Source organism: Megascapheus bottae, chromosome 15, assembly GCF_031878675.1.
Source record: "Megascapheus bottae isolate mThoBot1 chromosome 15, mThoBot2.hap1, whole genome shotgun sequence".
Taxonomy (NCBI): Eukaryota; Metazoa; Chordata; class Mammalia; order Rodentia; family Geomyidae; genus Megascapheus; species Megascapheus bottae.
This window is the reverse complement of record NC_143523.1, coordinates 2549612-2564044: the sequence shown is the minus strand read 5'-3', so window position 1 is coordinate 2564044 and position 14433 is coordinate 2549612. Positions and strand designations below refer to the sequence as shown.

Sequence of the window (14433 nt, the reverse complement as noted above, 5' to 3'; positions counted from 1 at the left end):
GTGTAAAGTGACATAAGCCAGGCCCAGAGAGAAAAAGAAGGCATGTTTTCTCTCATCAGGAACCTGGAATTAACTTATAAATATATAAGTATACAATGGAATGGTATCCACATTACATAAATGTATGAGCTGAAATATGATCTATCCAGGGGAGAACTCAAATGGTGTAATTCCTTAGAAAAGCTAACTCACCATCCAACAAAATAAACACTAGGAAGCTGGTCTCAAAAAGGGTGGGGATGAGGAGAAGGAGAGAGCTGAATTAAGAGAGGGAAAATATGGTCATAGCATTCAAACATAGGCTGCAAAACTAAGAAAATGCGGGGCAGAGGAGGTTGGGAAGGGCGGGGTGACATGCTTCTAGATGCACTGCACTCGATCATCAGCTGTTTTGCCGAGTGGCAACTCCTTTATAAAACTACTTCAAGATCATTTAAAATTTAATAGCCTAGGGTCAAAGCTGCACAATTGGCCACTGTTGGTTTATTTATTTTTACAGGTGGAATGAACCATGCATGCTATCCCATTCTGGAATGAAAAGGAACATATCCAAATTTGGTAGTTTGTAGTTTTTGATAAAGACAAATTGTGTGTATAGTCATTAGTGGGAATAACTTGTTGTCCTTCATATGCCTGTGAGTTGTAATGTGCTGTCTTACCCCCAGCCCGCCCACCCTGTCAGATTTACACGAGCTTTGTCCATTTTATTGACTATTTCAAGAAAGTTATTTTTTAGTTTCACTATTTTTCCTTGTTTCCTTTTCTTGATTCCCTTTAACTCTAGTATTTTCTTCTTTTAGGCTGTTTGGGGTTGGGGTTTGTGTCCTTACCTCCTCTCCCCCCTACCCCCCAGCTTGCTCGTGCTGGCTTTGTTTTCATGGGAATTGTTCAGACTTCTGTGGGTTGGTTTGTTCACATTTTTGTTATTGTGTTGGTGTGTTCCTAGGGTTGAACTGCCTGTGCCTGCTACACCCCTACCCTCTTCTTTCTGAAGATGATATCTTAGATTAGATATCTTAGATTCTAACTCAAATATTTAACAGGATAAAGTTCCCTCTAAGAAGTGCTGTGTTGCATAAAGCTTTTCATGGCTTTAGTTCTGCCTTCATTTCCTACCTCCTCAATGTATTTTTAAGTTTCCCTCCAGGCCTTCTCTTTCACACTGTTTATCAGAAGTGGTTTCTTTGCTGCCCCAAATGTTTGAAAATTTTCTCCCTATCTTTGAGACAAGGTCTTGCCAAGAGACAAGTGTGAACTCAAACCCCGATTCTCCTGGCTTGGCCTCCCACGGGCTGAGATTGCAGCGTGTGCTGCCACATCTGACTCCCTTACTGCCTCGTGTGTATCGCTCCTGTCTGGCTCCATTAGGACCAGAAGCATGGGGTTCACGTGGGGCTGGCTTCCTAGCCCAGATCGCAGCTTGCAGGGCGCCTTGTCAGCGTCTCCGCCTTAGGCAGAGAGGCTTGAAGTCAGTCTGGTAGATCCAGTCAGTTGTTTATCCTTGTTGATTTTATGCCAACTCATTCTATTGATTACTGACAGAGAAGTGTCTACATAAAATGGTGGATTTCTCTAACTGTCCCGTCATTTTGTCACATTTGGCTTCTTCTACTTTGAAACTTTGTTGTTAGGAGCATAAATGCTTGGAATTGGTATATTGTCTCTTCTATGTTATCATGGGAATTTACTTTGTTCTTAAGCCTTATTTTGTGTTAGATTAACTGTCTTTGCTTTAGAATTGCCTTTTAACCTATCTATGTCTATTATTTGAGGTGGATTTCTTTGGAGACAGCACACAATCATTTTGCACTCGTGTTGGCATCGTGCCTCGTATCCGTGTGTTTAGTCCATTTCTGTGCGGTACAGTTGTTAATATAAACCATGTCATCGTTTGTTTTGCCTGTCCCCTCTGCCTGTTCCTCTGTGCCCCTTTCCTTCCTCCTTTACCTGTTACACCAGTACCGTAGCATTTCATCTTCATTTACCTCGTGTAGAACTTCTTTATGGTTTTTGCTCTATGAAATGCAGTCACATTAGAATCCGTGTTTTATCTGGAATTGGCTCAATTAGTTCCAGTCAGATGTGTCTCTGCTTTGACTACGGTGGAGGAATCTCTTGCCAGCTAGACCCTGTGTCTCCATGGAATGAGCTGAAGGACTGGTGTGAGAGGTTCTGGTTCTGATTCTGGGTCGGATGGAGTAGGGACAACTTCTTCTCGTGGATGTACTGCCTTAAATCTCTCGTGCAGCTTGTCTTGGTGATGTAGCTTCATGTCTACACCGTACTTTTTACTAAACACCATCAAATGTGCCTTAGGCCCTGGCGCGTTGGCCCCGGGCTCGCCGTCCTTCAGGCCCCTTGGGCTGTGCTGTTCCCAGCCCCTCCTCCGTGACTTCACCACTCTCCTCTCTGGGGACCTTCTTTCTCCCTTCTGAAGCAGGGACTGTGACGGCGTATCTATTCTCTCAGCTCTGGAGGGCTCTCTCAGGGCAGCCCTCATTCAGGCATTCCTTCAGGATGGGGAAAGCGTTGTTTGACCACCTCTGGCCTGCCTTTCCCTGCGGCCCCTCCACCCCCCATCTTCCTCCAGGGGCTTCCCCAAGTGTTCTTCTCGGCCTTCTCTGGGTGTGTCCTGTGTGCAGTGTGGTCTGTAACTGTATGGGGGATGGTGGTTGTTCATAAGGTCCTTGTATGACACACATTTTCTTCTCCTGGCAATCACATGCCTGCAAGCACCAGATCTTCCAGCTCTGTCTCACACATCCACAGGGTTCTTCTCAGCTTTACTTCCAGAGAAACAGATCCACCCTCGTGCTAATGATGAACAACCCAAGACAGCAAGTCACTTACTGACCACGCGGCGACGGGCGTGTGGATCTTAGCTACTCACGCTGTGACCCCTTGATGAGGGGATTCAGAGCAAACTCAGCCTCCTGCAGAACCCACTGTGACCCCACTTGTGTCCGCACAGCCAAGCCACGGGGGCACGAACAACCTGGAGAAAGCTTGGGTCTGGAAAGAAAACAGGAGACGTGACAGAAGGAAATGCATGTGTGGCCAGGGAAGTTTTTCCACAGCCCTGTTTCTGGCCCACTGCAGGCGGGTCTGTCTGGAGGACGGTGGTATTTCAGGGGTACCTCGGGGTCGGCCACTCATGAGTTATGTGGATACTTCAGCTACAAGGAGCAGGGCTTCCCATCCCTGTGTACAGTATTTATTTTGTAATGTTTACTGAATTGTTCGTAATATTCATTAATATTTTAATAATTTAACACTGAATTTAATAATAATTAAATTAATAGTGTGTGTGTGTGCGTGTGTGTGTGTGTGGCTTAGAATCAAGCTCAGGGCCTTGGCCTACTAGGCAAATGCTCTAGCACTGAGCTGCATCTATTGGAGAGCTCCCACATTGTAGGGTGGGCCCTGAGACCCCGTCGCCAGTAGTGTGGACGGCCGTGGCAGCGGGGCTGCCCACACGTGGGGCTCACAGCGCTGGCTCTGAGAGCTGCTCTCATGGATCAAGGATGAAACGTGTTAAAATGAGGTGCTTGATGGCAAAGTATTGCTTCTTGGGGCCACATTGCCCAGGATACGGTGCTGTGTGTCCGTTGGGCCTCGGGTCCCGTTGGTGGACGGCACAGGACAGCGGACACTGTGCTGGACTGTGTGTGGCACGCAGACATGCAGGGCTCCATTTCATGATGCGCTCGCTCCTGGAAGAAGGTGGTGGCTGGACAGCCAGCCGTCTAGCAGAGCTGCACATGAGGCCGCTCCCAGATCAGACCCGCCACTCCTCTGATGGATTCCGAGAGACTCCAGGATGCTCTCCAAAGTGACTTTGGCCACCTCTTCTTGCTGGGTCCAAGCGTGGAAGGAAAGCCACTCACTCTGCCCTGCTAGGAAGAAAGGCTGGGCCTCTGCTTGCCCAGCCTCCAGGACCAGCTCACAGTCTCTCCCCAGATTAATCCTCCACTTGGTACAAGTGACTCTGCGGGCCACCTGCCTCTCCTCCTCCTTCTGGTCCCTTGTTGTGGGCTAGGGTCCACGACAGTGCAGTCCTGATCAGCACCGCGGCTGGCCCCTTTCTGAAGACAAGACGGTAAACAGAGTCTGTTTGCCTACCGAGGCCCTCCCAGCCCTCAGCATTCACAGCCTTGTGCTAATGAACCCCAGGCTGTTAATGTGGTTTCTCCAGTTAAATTGATTCATGAATTTTGAAGAGAACATTATCTAATGAATTTTCTTTGAATAGAAAGCAATTAAAAGGACAAATCAGTCTGATTAACCCCAAAGTCACCCTCCTGCCACAAACGGTGTACAGTTTGAAATTATATCATAAAAAAACTAGAGCACATTTGCCATCTTTTTGCCCTCTGCTAATCCATGTAAATTAATGAACAACAAAGTTAATTTCTTTGATGACCCTTTTCTGGTATCACCTGGATTATGCTGATGTTTAATTTGCTTAATGTTATAATAAAGACTAAACAGATTCTTTCCCCACTGAAGTGATTATCGTCCCTTCCGTGAAGGAGTGATTTTTATTATTTAACATGCACGTAAGGGTGTTTCCTATAAAACCCAAATCCTCCTGGCCGCACACGGGGTGTGATGAGCGTTCCCTCAGACGCCGGGAGCATCCGGCTTCCCTGGAAACCCCTGCCGGCGAGTTGGAGCGCCAGGATGAGGAGTGGCTGGGCTCAGCATCCCCTGGCAGTGCGTCCTCTCTGCTTGGACAGTGGGGCCCGTCAGCTCAGCACACTCCCAAACTGGGAGAGAGTTCTTGAACCAGGGCGGAGGGCGGTGGGTCTGACCACAACAGGACCCAGAGCCCCTGAGACTCAGCGCAACAGGAAGAAGTCAGTTGACTTTCAGAGACGGCTATGCCCATCGCGGTGTCCAGCATTCAGAGCTACACGGGAGGCCGTGAACTGCGGGTGGACACAGGGCACCCCTGCGAGGAAGCGGGGAGGGAGGGGATCTCAGGCTCGGGGCCTTTCCTCTTGGGCATCCGGGCCTCGTGGAGTCCAGCGCCTCCGTTTGTGTGGGGGGTTCTGCTCCGGGGCTGGCAGCTGTTTCTATCAGAGCTGTTGAAGCTGTTTGTCCAAATAGCGCCCTTCTGTGTGCTTCCTTTCAGATTCCTTCACCAGACAGGTGCTGTGGAAGCTGCTGAAGGTTGTGAAATTCGGAGAAATGGTTTCTTACCAACAATTAGCAGCCCTGGCAGGCAACCCCAGAGCCGCCCGCGCCGTGGGGGGAGCGATGAGAAGCAATCCTGTAAGTTCTGCAGACGGGAGCCCCGGGCTGGCCGCCGTGGGCCGGGAGAAGTGTCATTTGATTAAGGGTGTTTCTAAGGTAGCAGGGCCGCGGGGGAGCGGGAGGAAGAGCTGGGAGTCTGCACGGGGGGGCTGCCGCTCCCCATCCCGGGGCGCCCTACCTTGGCAGCACATAGGAAGGAGGCAAAGCCCGGAGGGCGGAGTGACCAGGCCTCACGCACTCACGCTTCCCTCACTGGGCAGTGGGCACCTGGGTGCCTGCTCTGTGGTGCCAGGTGCCAAATGGTAAATGCAGCAGCAGAGGCCCATCGGGGCAGAGTTGTAGGAAGATGGATGTGAAGCAGTACAGCCCCCTCCCCTGGGGCTGGGTTCTGTCCCTCAGGGCTGCGTTTCCTGGTCTCTAGAGCATGAGTACCGGAGCCCTGACACCGTCCCACAGTGTGGACAGCCCACAGATGTCCAACAACAGGTGTGGCTCATCGCACTGAGGGCCTGCCCACGGCCAGCAGCTCCCCAGAGCTCCAGCATGCCCTGCTGCTGTGTGCAGCTGCTGCCAGAGCACATGAGAAAGGCACAGGCCGTGTTCCCCAGGGACGGGCCATGCTCCAAGAACAAGCTGTGCTCCCCAGGAGGAAACTGCTGCTAGGGACAGGCAGGCCAGGACCAGGCCTGTGTTCTAGCACCAAGGCCACCTGGACTCCTGATCATGTCAACCAGGAAATCACACACAGTGGCAAGGCGGGCCGGGCCGAGGCTCTGTGTGCCAATTAGGCCCTTCAGGAAGAGGCCCCATCCACAGGGCCCAGTCCACAGGGCCCCGTTCACAGGACCCCGTCCACAGGACCCAGACCACAGGGCCCCGTCCACAGGGCCCAGTCCACAGGGTCCCGTCCACAGGACCCAGACCACAGGGCCCCATCCACAGGGCCCGGTCCACAGGACCTAGACCACAGGGCCCCATCCACAGGGCCCCGTCCACAGGGCCCAGTCCACAGGACCCAGACCACAGGACCTAGACCACAGGGCCCTGTCCACAAGGCCCCGTCCACAGGGCCCAGTCCACAGGACCCAGACCACAGGACCTAGACCACAGGGCCCCATCCACAGGGCCCAGTCCACAGGACCTAGACCACAGGGCCCCATCCACAGGGCCCAGACCACAGGGCCCCATCCACAGGGCCCTCTTTCAGAGGATCCTGTTTGGTCTGAAGCACCTCAGACACCCCTGAGATGAGGAGTGAGCAGAGCGCAGACTCTGCAGCCACCCTCAATCCCTGTCTCTGCTGGGCCTGGGGCAGCATGAAGGTGGCATGCCCTCCATGGCCTCTTGGTGGCTTTGACTCTCAGTGCTGCCGTGGATTCTCACCCTGATGGCTTGCATCTACGCTATGTGTTGTACAGTCGCTGGGCTAACCCACGTGCATCAGGGCCACCTAGAGCATTAGGCAGGCTAGAAGACTCAGAAGGTAGTTCAGGAACTGGAGGGAAGTACAGCCCTGGGCGGTGTCTGGCCTCCACATTCTGGAAGGGTGACTCCTGTCAATGCCGACTGCAGGCCCAGCCAGAGACCCGCGAACATCACCTCTGCCTGGCAGGCCACATTGCAGCAGGCTCATAGAAAACATCTCCATACTCAGGGTGAGGAGAGCAGGTGAGCATTTAAGCAGGGAAAGAAGCTCGCAAACACTCAGAGCCCGGCCTGCACTGATTCCTTAGGTGACTGTGGGCACACATCTCCCTGTGGCATCCACCTCACCCCACTCCAGAGCAGAAGGCAGGTTTTCCTGGGTGGGGGTCTCCACCCTAGACCTTGATGTCCCCAGACCCATCCGGAAGTCAGGCAGTCTCCAGAGGATTGTGCCCCATCCAGCAGGCAACCTGCTATGTTGAATCAGGGGCTCCTCACTCACCCCCTACACACGCACACACACACACACACACACACACACACACATACACACACTCTCACACACACACACGCATGCATGCACGCATGCATACATACACACACATATGCATACATACACTCACTTTTATACACACACATATGCATACATGCACATATACACATACACATGCATACATACACACACATGCACATGTACACACACACATACACAGTACCCCTTTCCACTTCTTCCTGGAACAGAATTTGCTAAATGCAGCGCGTAAGCAATCAATATGTGCACGGACAGTTTCCCACCTTTTTCTAAGCTTCCGCCTTCCTGAGAAGTCGGTTTATTCACAGATTGCCCGGCGCCCTGGTGACCCCCCGAGCCTTGTTCTGCAAGATACCCAGATGGCTGTTGATAAAGATTTAGCATCATGTTCTGAGTGTCAGGGTTGTCAGTGGAGCTGAACCATTTGACCAGAAGAAAAAAACGCACAGGGAGCTATTGATTACAGCTTCTCGGTGTCACTTGTTCGCCAGGATTTAGGTATTGATGAGGCTGCAAGTGAAAACAAGCTTTGTCCCTTGTGGGCTCTACCCAGAAGAACAAAGGCGAAGTTGGAAAAAATATGCGGCCGGTTCCAGAATCAGAGGGATTCCATTATTGATTGAAAGGCTCCTGCATGTTATTTTTGTTGGAGACCAATCTATGGGTTTGGAAGTTTTATAGCTTTTGAGAACAGGCCTGCATCCGTGATGGATCCGTGAACTGGAAGATGCCCTGTGCTGTGATAGCATGGGCTTTTAGGTTACTGATAAAAAATTGCACAGGCTTTACAGAAGGGGGCGCTTAGGGGACTTCCCACACTGTCCCCCCACACACACCGTCCCCCCCACCAGACCTGCTGTGGGGTGGACTGGCAGTGGGAGCTTCGGGCGGGTGCTACACCTCCAGCTCCTCCAAGTTCCCCGAAGGTGAGAGAAAAGGAGAGTGCTGTAATCTGTGAGCAGGGCTGCAGAGGGCTCAGGGATGCTTGAGGATTTGGTAAAGCAGCCACAGGTAATACATAACCAAAGACATCGCTGCGATACAATAAACCTCTGTTTAAAAACCAGAGCGTGCAGCAGACCCCTGGACGGCGTGCCAGGTCCTGGGCCTGACGCGGCCTCTGTAGGGGCTGTTGTACTGATGGCTACCACAAAGGACGGACCGTACTTTATTCCTTGGTAGAAATTAAGTTTTCTCCTCCCAAATGTTGGAGTAAAGAGGACTCCTTCGGGGCCGGGAGTTTGGCCTAGTGGTAGAGTGCTTGCCTAGCATGCATGAAGACCCGGGTTCGAGTACTCGGTACCACATACATAGAAAAAAGCCGGAAGTGGTGCTGAGGCTCAAGTGGTAGAGCTCTAGCCTTGAGAAAGTCCAAGGACAGTGCTCAGGCCCTGAGCTCAAGCCCAGGACTGAAAAAAAAAAAAAAAAAGAGGACTCCTTCGTGGAAGAGGCCCACGTACAAGCAATACCAGCAGGACATAGTTCCCCCCACCGGCTGCCCAAGGCCTCACTGTGGGCACAGGGGAGGGGAGGGGTGGTCAGCCTCGCCGTCCAGCTGCCCGCTGTCAGGTGCTGGGTACTTCTCGGGCCTTTGCTTTCAGCACCCGGATCGCACCGGTCCAGAGCCCCGTTGTCACCAGGCGCTGCCCCCTGTTTTTCAGGTCCCCATCCTCATCCCGTGCCACAGAGTGATCTGCAGCAGCGGATTCACAGGCAGCTACTCCGGCGGAGGGCCTGCGGTGAAGGAGTGGCTTCTGGCCCACGAAGGCAGGCATCCACACAGGGAAGCTAGACTGAGGGGAGGCGGCCATGGCCCCGCCGGCTCCCAGCGTGCCGGCCGAAATTGAGTGTGTGTATTCGGAGTAAACATTTGAGTGACACATAAATGTAATGCCGCCTCAGACGCGGAATGTGTGGTGGCACCGCTATATTAAAAGAACCCGATGCGTCCTAGGGGACACGGCGTGTCTGCCCTTTCTTGTTTCTACATTTTACAGCAGAATGAGTTCAGACGACCAGCCATTGTGTATGTTGTCGGCTCCCTTCTCCAACACACTTATTGTTCCATTTTTAATGTCCATTAAAGCAGGGACAAGAGAGTGGGGAACACTGGGCGAGACTTGGCGCCCCTGCCCTGGAAGCAGGGAGCATCTGGCACCTGCAAGCCACAGCTGAACGCCCCCATCCATCCATCCACGCATCCTGAGCCTCTGACCCCACCCGGGACAGGGCCCGTCCTCAGCCTTCTCTCCCACCTAGCCATTTGTCAAGACTGAGATGATGCCCCGAGTTATGTTTCTGATGCCCTCTGCTCTGTCTGTGTGGAGGAGAGGAGTGAGCTGAAAAAGAGGACTCTGTGGAGTGCTGTGGATTACCAGGACGGTGCCTTGCATCCACATCCTGTACGGTCTGCGTGGCGGAGTTCAAACAAACGTTTCCCCAGAAAAGAGTTGTGATAGCTCTTGGGATGCGGGTTTGGCGCCCTTTAGAGCACACTCACCTCTCCAAGTCCAGCCTCTCTTGCTCACTTCAGCTTAGCCTGCTCTGGATGACAGGTGCTCTGGATGACAGGTGGGGTCCGGGCAACCAGGGTCTCCATGAGCCTCGACCCCTGGTGCCAAACCTGCAGGCCCACGTCCAGGGGCGGGTCGGCTCAGGCCACAGTCGATGTGGGGACTGTGGCCAAATTTGCCCTGTAAATCTGATATTTCTCACTCAAGTAACAGAATGCCTGCCTTGAGCTAGAAAACTGAGCTCGAGTCAGAGGGCAAGGCCCTGGGTTCAAGCCCTGGTAATGACACAGAAAAAAATAACTACATCCCATGTGAAAGTGAAGCTTGCATCTGTGTTTGTGAGGAAACAAACCACCAACCACAGCACAAAGTTATGGGATTTTTACCTCTCCCAACTTTAAATTAGCACCAATTATTTGTACAAGGAGCTGTGCATTTTGACATATCTATAAATGTGTATGATGGATGTACCTCGATCAAACCCACCCCCCTTTACTCTCCCCCTCACAACCTCCAGTCTTCCTCCTTTCACACATGTGCATGAAGTATTTTGACTATACCCCCCCCCCCCCCCGCTCCTTCACCTCTGCAATCCCCTCCACCTCCACAGGTCCTGGGCAGGACCTGTTTTATATTCCTGTCATTTTCTCTCTCTCTCTCTCTCTCTCTCTCTCTCTCTCTCTCTCTCTCTCTCTCTCTCTCTCTCTCTCTCTCTCTCTCTCTCTCGCTCTCGCTCTCTCGCTCTCTCTCGCTCTCTCTCTCTCGCTCTCGCTCTCGCTCTCACTCTCTCTCTCGCTCTCTCTCGCTCTCTCTCGTTCTCTCTCTCTCTCTCTCGCTCTCTCTCTCTCTCTCTCTCTCTCTCTCTCTCTGTGTGTGTGTGTGTGTGTGTGTGTGTGTGTGTGTGTGTGTGTGCTCATGTGCCAATACTAGAGTTTGAACTCAGAGACTGGGCATTGTCCCTTAGCTTTTTCACTTAAAGCTGGTGTACTACCATTTGAGCCACAACCACATCTCCAGCTTTTTGCTAGTTCCTTGGAGGTAAGAGTCTTACGGACTTCTCTTCCCTGGCTGGCTTTAAACCTGCATCTCCAGCCAGGATTACAGTATGAGCCTGTAGGTGTGAAAGTGCATGCTGTTTGCTCAAAGGGAGTCCACGGCAGAATTTCCCACACTTTACCTGACTTCTCCTTCCCAGCCCCCTAACTGTGGCTTTCAGTGAATTTTATTTTGCTGTCTGATTTATAGATTCTGTGTATTTCGGTATTGTTCACCCTCGAACATCCTCCCCACCCCTGGCCACACCACCTGCTTGCTCTCAACATGCCTCACAATACCGACCAGAGTGGTTTGATGTCGGCTCCTCTGTGATGTGTGATCCCAGCCCAGGAGCTGGGGTGACAGTGCAGCACCCTGCGATGGGATTTGCTGGGGCCTGACCATGTGATGTCAAGCCCCACACAGGCCTAGTTCAGGCCTTTTTCCCCGAACCTACCACGTTTTATATCCTGGTCTCACCCAGCTAATTCTGGGCATTTTGCCTCGAATACAAAGTGGCATAAGCTTAACGGGCCCTCTGCCACCCTCTGAGTTCGGAGGGGGAGGCAGGGACAGGTCAGGGACAAGTCACACACATGTGCCTGGGGCTCCGGATGCTTTCCCCGGCACACCCCCACCTCCCCTCCCTGCTCTGCCCATTCTCCGGCCTCTGCAGCTGGACAGACAGCTCTCTGTGCCATGGCCAGGCAGACTCATGGAATGGCCAGGTACCCACTGCACCAGCTGCAGGGGCTTTGCCCTGCCGAGGTCTCCCTGCGGCCTGCTGCCTTTGTCCTCCACTGAGCAGGAAGTGTTCCACTGTGGCTCTGGCAAGCTCTGCTCTGGGCCCTGTGGCCTCCTGTGCCTTCTGTGTGTGTGCCTTCCAACAGAGGGCGCTGTGGCTGCAGCGAGCATGGGGAGGGGAGACCTCCACCAGGCCTCTAGGGGACTTCGAAGGTTGACAGCAGGTGGGACTCGGCTGGTCCTATATCTCACCGCACCCGTGCACAGCGCACCCCTGCAGTCTCCACATGTCCAACAAGTCCAGGCTCTGAGAGGCTGCAACGGCGCGCCCAGATAGGGCCACCCCTCTGGCATGGGTCAGCCATGTGTCCACAGCTCCCACCTCTCCAAAGCCAGCTTTGTGTGAGTGGAGCCACACAGGCCTGTTTAGGCTGTGCCCTTGAAGCCATGCAAACTCCACGTCCGCTGCAGCTCAGGTTCCCCGCGCTGTCACGACGGGCCCGGCAGATGCCCTGAGGTGGCCGCTGACAGAGCAGCAGGACTCGCCCGGGCGGCCGTGTACTGCTCCAAGGACAAGCGCCACGGAGGCTGACATGAAACGCCAACGCCACGGCCTGAAGCCGCTCCGGCTCGAGCTTGCAGCACAGCTTGTGAAAACAAGAGCAGGAGGAAAGGCAGAAAGAATTACAAAATACTTTCCAAATAAAAAGAAACGTTGGAACAAGAAGGCTGTGTTCTTTGGCCTTGGCCCCAGGTCCACACACCTGTCGGGTCTCCGTATCCTGTGCCGCCGCAGTGCTCTGAAGGCTGACACGGAAGCCTGTGCTGCATCAGCTGCAGTGACACTGGCTCCTCACAGCCGCCATCTCCCCCCGTCCGGAAGCCAGGGGACAAAGGCCCAGCCGCTGAGCATCGGCCCTCCCCGGAGCCTTCTTCCTAAGAAAGCCCACACCAAGAAGCAGGTCGCTCAGACCCTCGGCGCCTGCAGTCCGCATGGCCCACTGACGGACCATCTGAACCTTCTGCAGCAAGGCAAGTCTTGCTCCCAGATTCCAGGGGACACAGAACTGGCCCTGGGCTGCCTGGGCCTGGCTGCTGGCATTCCTCTCACCAAGGGCCGCCTGCCCTGCCTAAGATTGCACGCCTGGCTTGCCACCCTCAAAACAGGCAGGAAGGCACTAGGAATTGATGTAACACTGCTAGTTCCAGGCTAAGCCGGTCAGGACCTCAGAGCTGCTTAAGTCTCAAACACCTTAAAGGAGGCTCGCGACTGGCACACTGGCCTCGTGTGGAACATGAAGGGAGGTCATTTTAAAGATTTCCCTGCCAGGCACTTGTGGCTCATGCCTGTAATCCTAGCTACTCAGGAGGCTGAGATCTGAGGGTTGCAGTTCAAAGCCAACCCAGGCAGGAAAGTCCAGGAAACTCTTATCTCCAGTTAAACCACCAGAAAACCAGAAGGGGCAGTGTGGCTCAAGTGGTAGAGCGATAGCCTTGAGCTGAAGAGCTCAGGGACAGCGCCCAGGCCCAGAGTTCAAATCCCACAACAGAAAAAAAAAAAAAGATTTTCCTACGAGTCCAGTAGGAACACTAAGCCCTGCGTTCGCAGCCTGTCTGCTGGGATCTGTCTAGGACTCTGTGTCTTTGTGTGTTTTCTTGTTGCTAGGCCACATTAGTGATTGGAGGCCCCAGAAGGGAGATTAACTTTGTTTGGCTCCCATGGGGTTATCTGAATTTTCTTTCTTGTTCACAAGCATTTGGTTAAAAGATTTATTCAAGAAGCTGAAGTCAGCCGAGCACGGTGGTACAGGTCAGTGTAGTCCCTGCTTTTCAGGAAGCTGAGGCGGGAGGGTTAAGTTCAAAGCCAGCCTGGGCTATGTAGTAAAGCCCCTATCTCTTTAAGGAAAAGGGAAACTAAAAGGCGGAAGCTCACATCAATTTTGCTTATCAGCTCAAAAGACAAGTTTAAACGGGAGTGGGCAGAGGGCCTGTGCCTAGCAGCGTCTGTCTGTCTGTCTGTGTGAAGCTGGGGGGAGGTGGCAGCCAAAAGCCAGGGCCAGAGCTGGAGAAACTGCAGGTCCCACATGGCTCAGGTGCTGGGGGTGGGTTCCCAGAATCCTCGGACCCTGCGGCTCCAGCTGTTGACAGATGGGGAATGTCTGTGCTCCATCACCCAGGCTGCTCCGAGCCAGGTCTGCAGAGGGGGCAGGGAGTGGACCAGGAAGCAGGAGGTGGACATGGGCAGTGAAGTGAAAATTGACAGCAGAGGCCTGCCGGACAGCCCTCTGATTGATGAAAGGACACTCTCAACAGCCTTTAAAGTTTCTCATTAATGTTTTCTTCACTGGAAAAAAAAAGCCACAAGAAAAAAAATTCCACACGGACAGTAATTAAGATCGAGCCTGTACTGTATGGTACCGCTGTTGGGATCCCCCCCCCCCTCAGAAAAAGAAAAGCAAACCCTCCTGCCATCTTGTGACCTTCCGGGTGATTCTAGAAGAAGGGGAGGGCTCACGTGAACCTGGCTCACATGGGCCTGCAGGTACAGAATGGGGTTTCCATGAGCTGGCATGCTCAGAGGTGGACAGAAGAGGAATGGACAGGAAGGAGGCTGGCTGCCTCTGCCAGCTCTGTGAAGCTCGATGCCGCCACTGTGCTTCAGGTCCCAGAGGGAGCTCTAAGATGACCCTAGTCTGGAGAGGGACTGTGGCCTCACCACGCCTTCACCACCCCTGCCAGCACCTGCTCCCCCACCTCCCCCTGCTTATCAGCCACTGCCATCAGGGCTTCTTCCTCTCAGCCATGCATATTCCTGTTTCACTTGATATGAAGCACTACGCAGTGTATTGCTAGCACTGCTAACCTGTGTTTCATGCAGCCGTTGCTGTCTCATCCTGTCTCCACGACAGGAACCATGAGTGATCC

The 14433-nt window shown here is 53.2% G+C and overlaps 1 protein-coding gene across 1 annotated transcript in view; it reads left to right on the top strand.

Moving 5' to 3' along the window:
- The window catches only part of Mgmt (O-6-methylguanine-DNA methyltransferase), a 205407-nt gene extending 196344 nt beyond the window's left edge, over positions 1–9063 (top strand). The window contains exons 4-5 of the mRNA XM_090346826.1: positions 5138–5277; positions 8878–9063. Of these exons, the coding sequence (XP_090202952.1) occupies positions 5138–5277; positions 8878–9063 (326 nt within the window). The remainder of the gene's footprint in view (positions 1–5137; positions 5278–8877) is intronic.
- The last annotated feature ends 5370 nt before the right edge of the window (positions 9064–14433 follow it).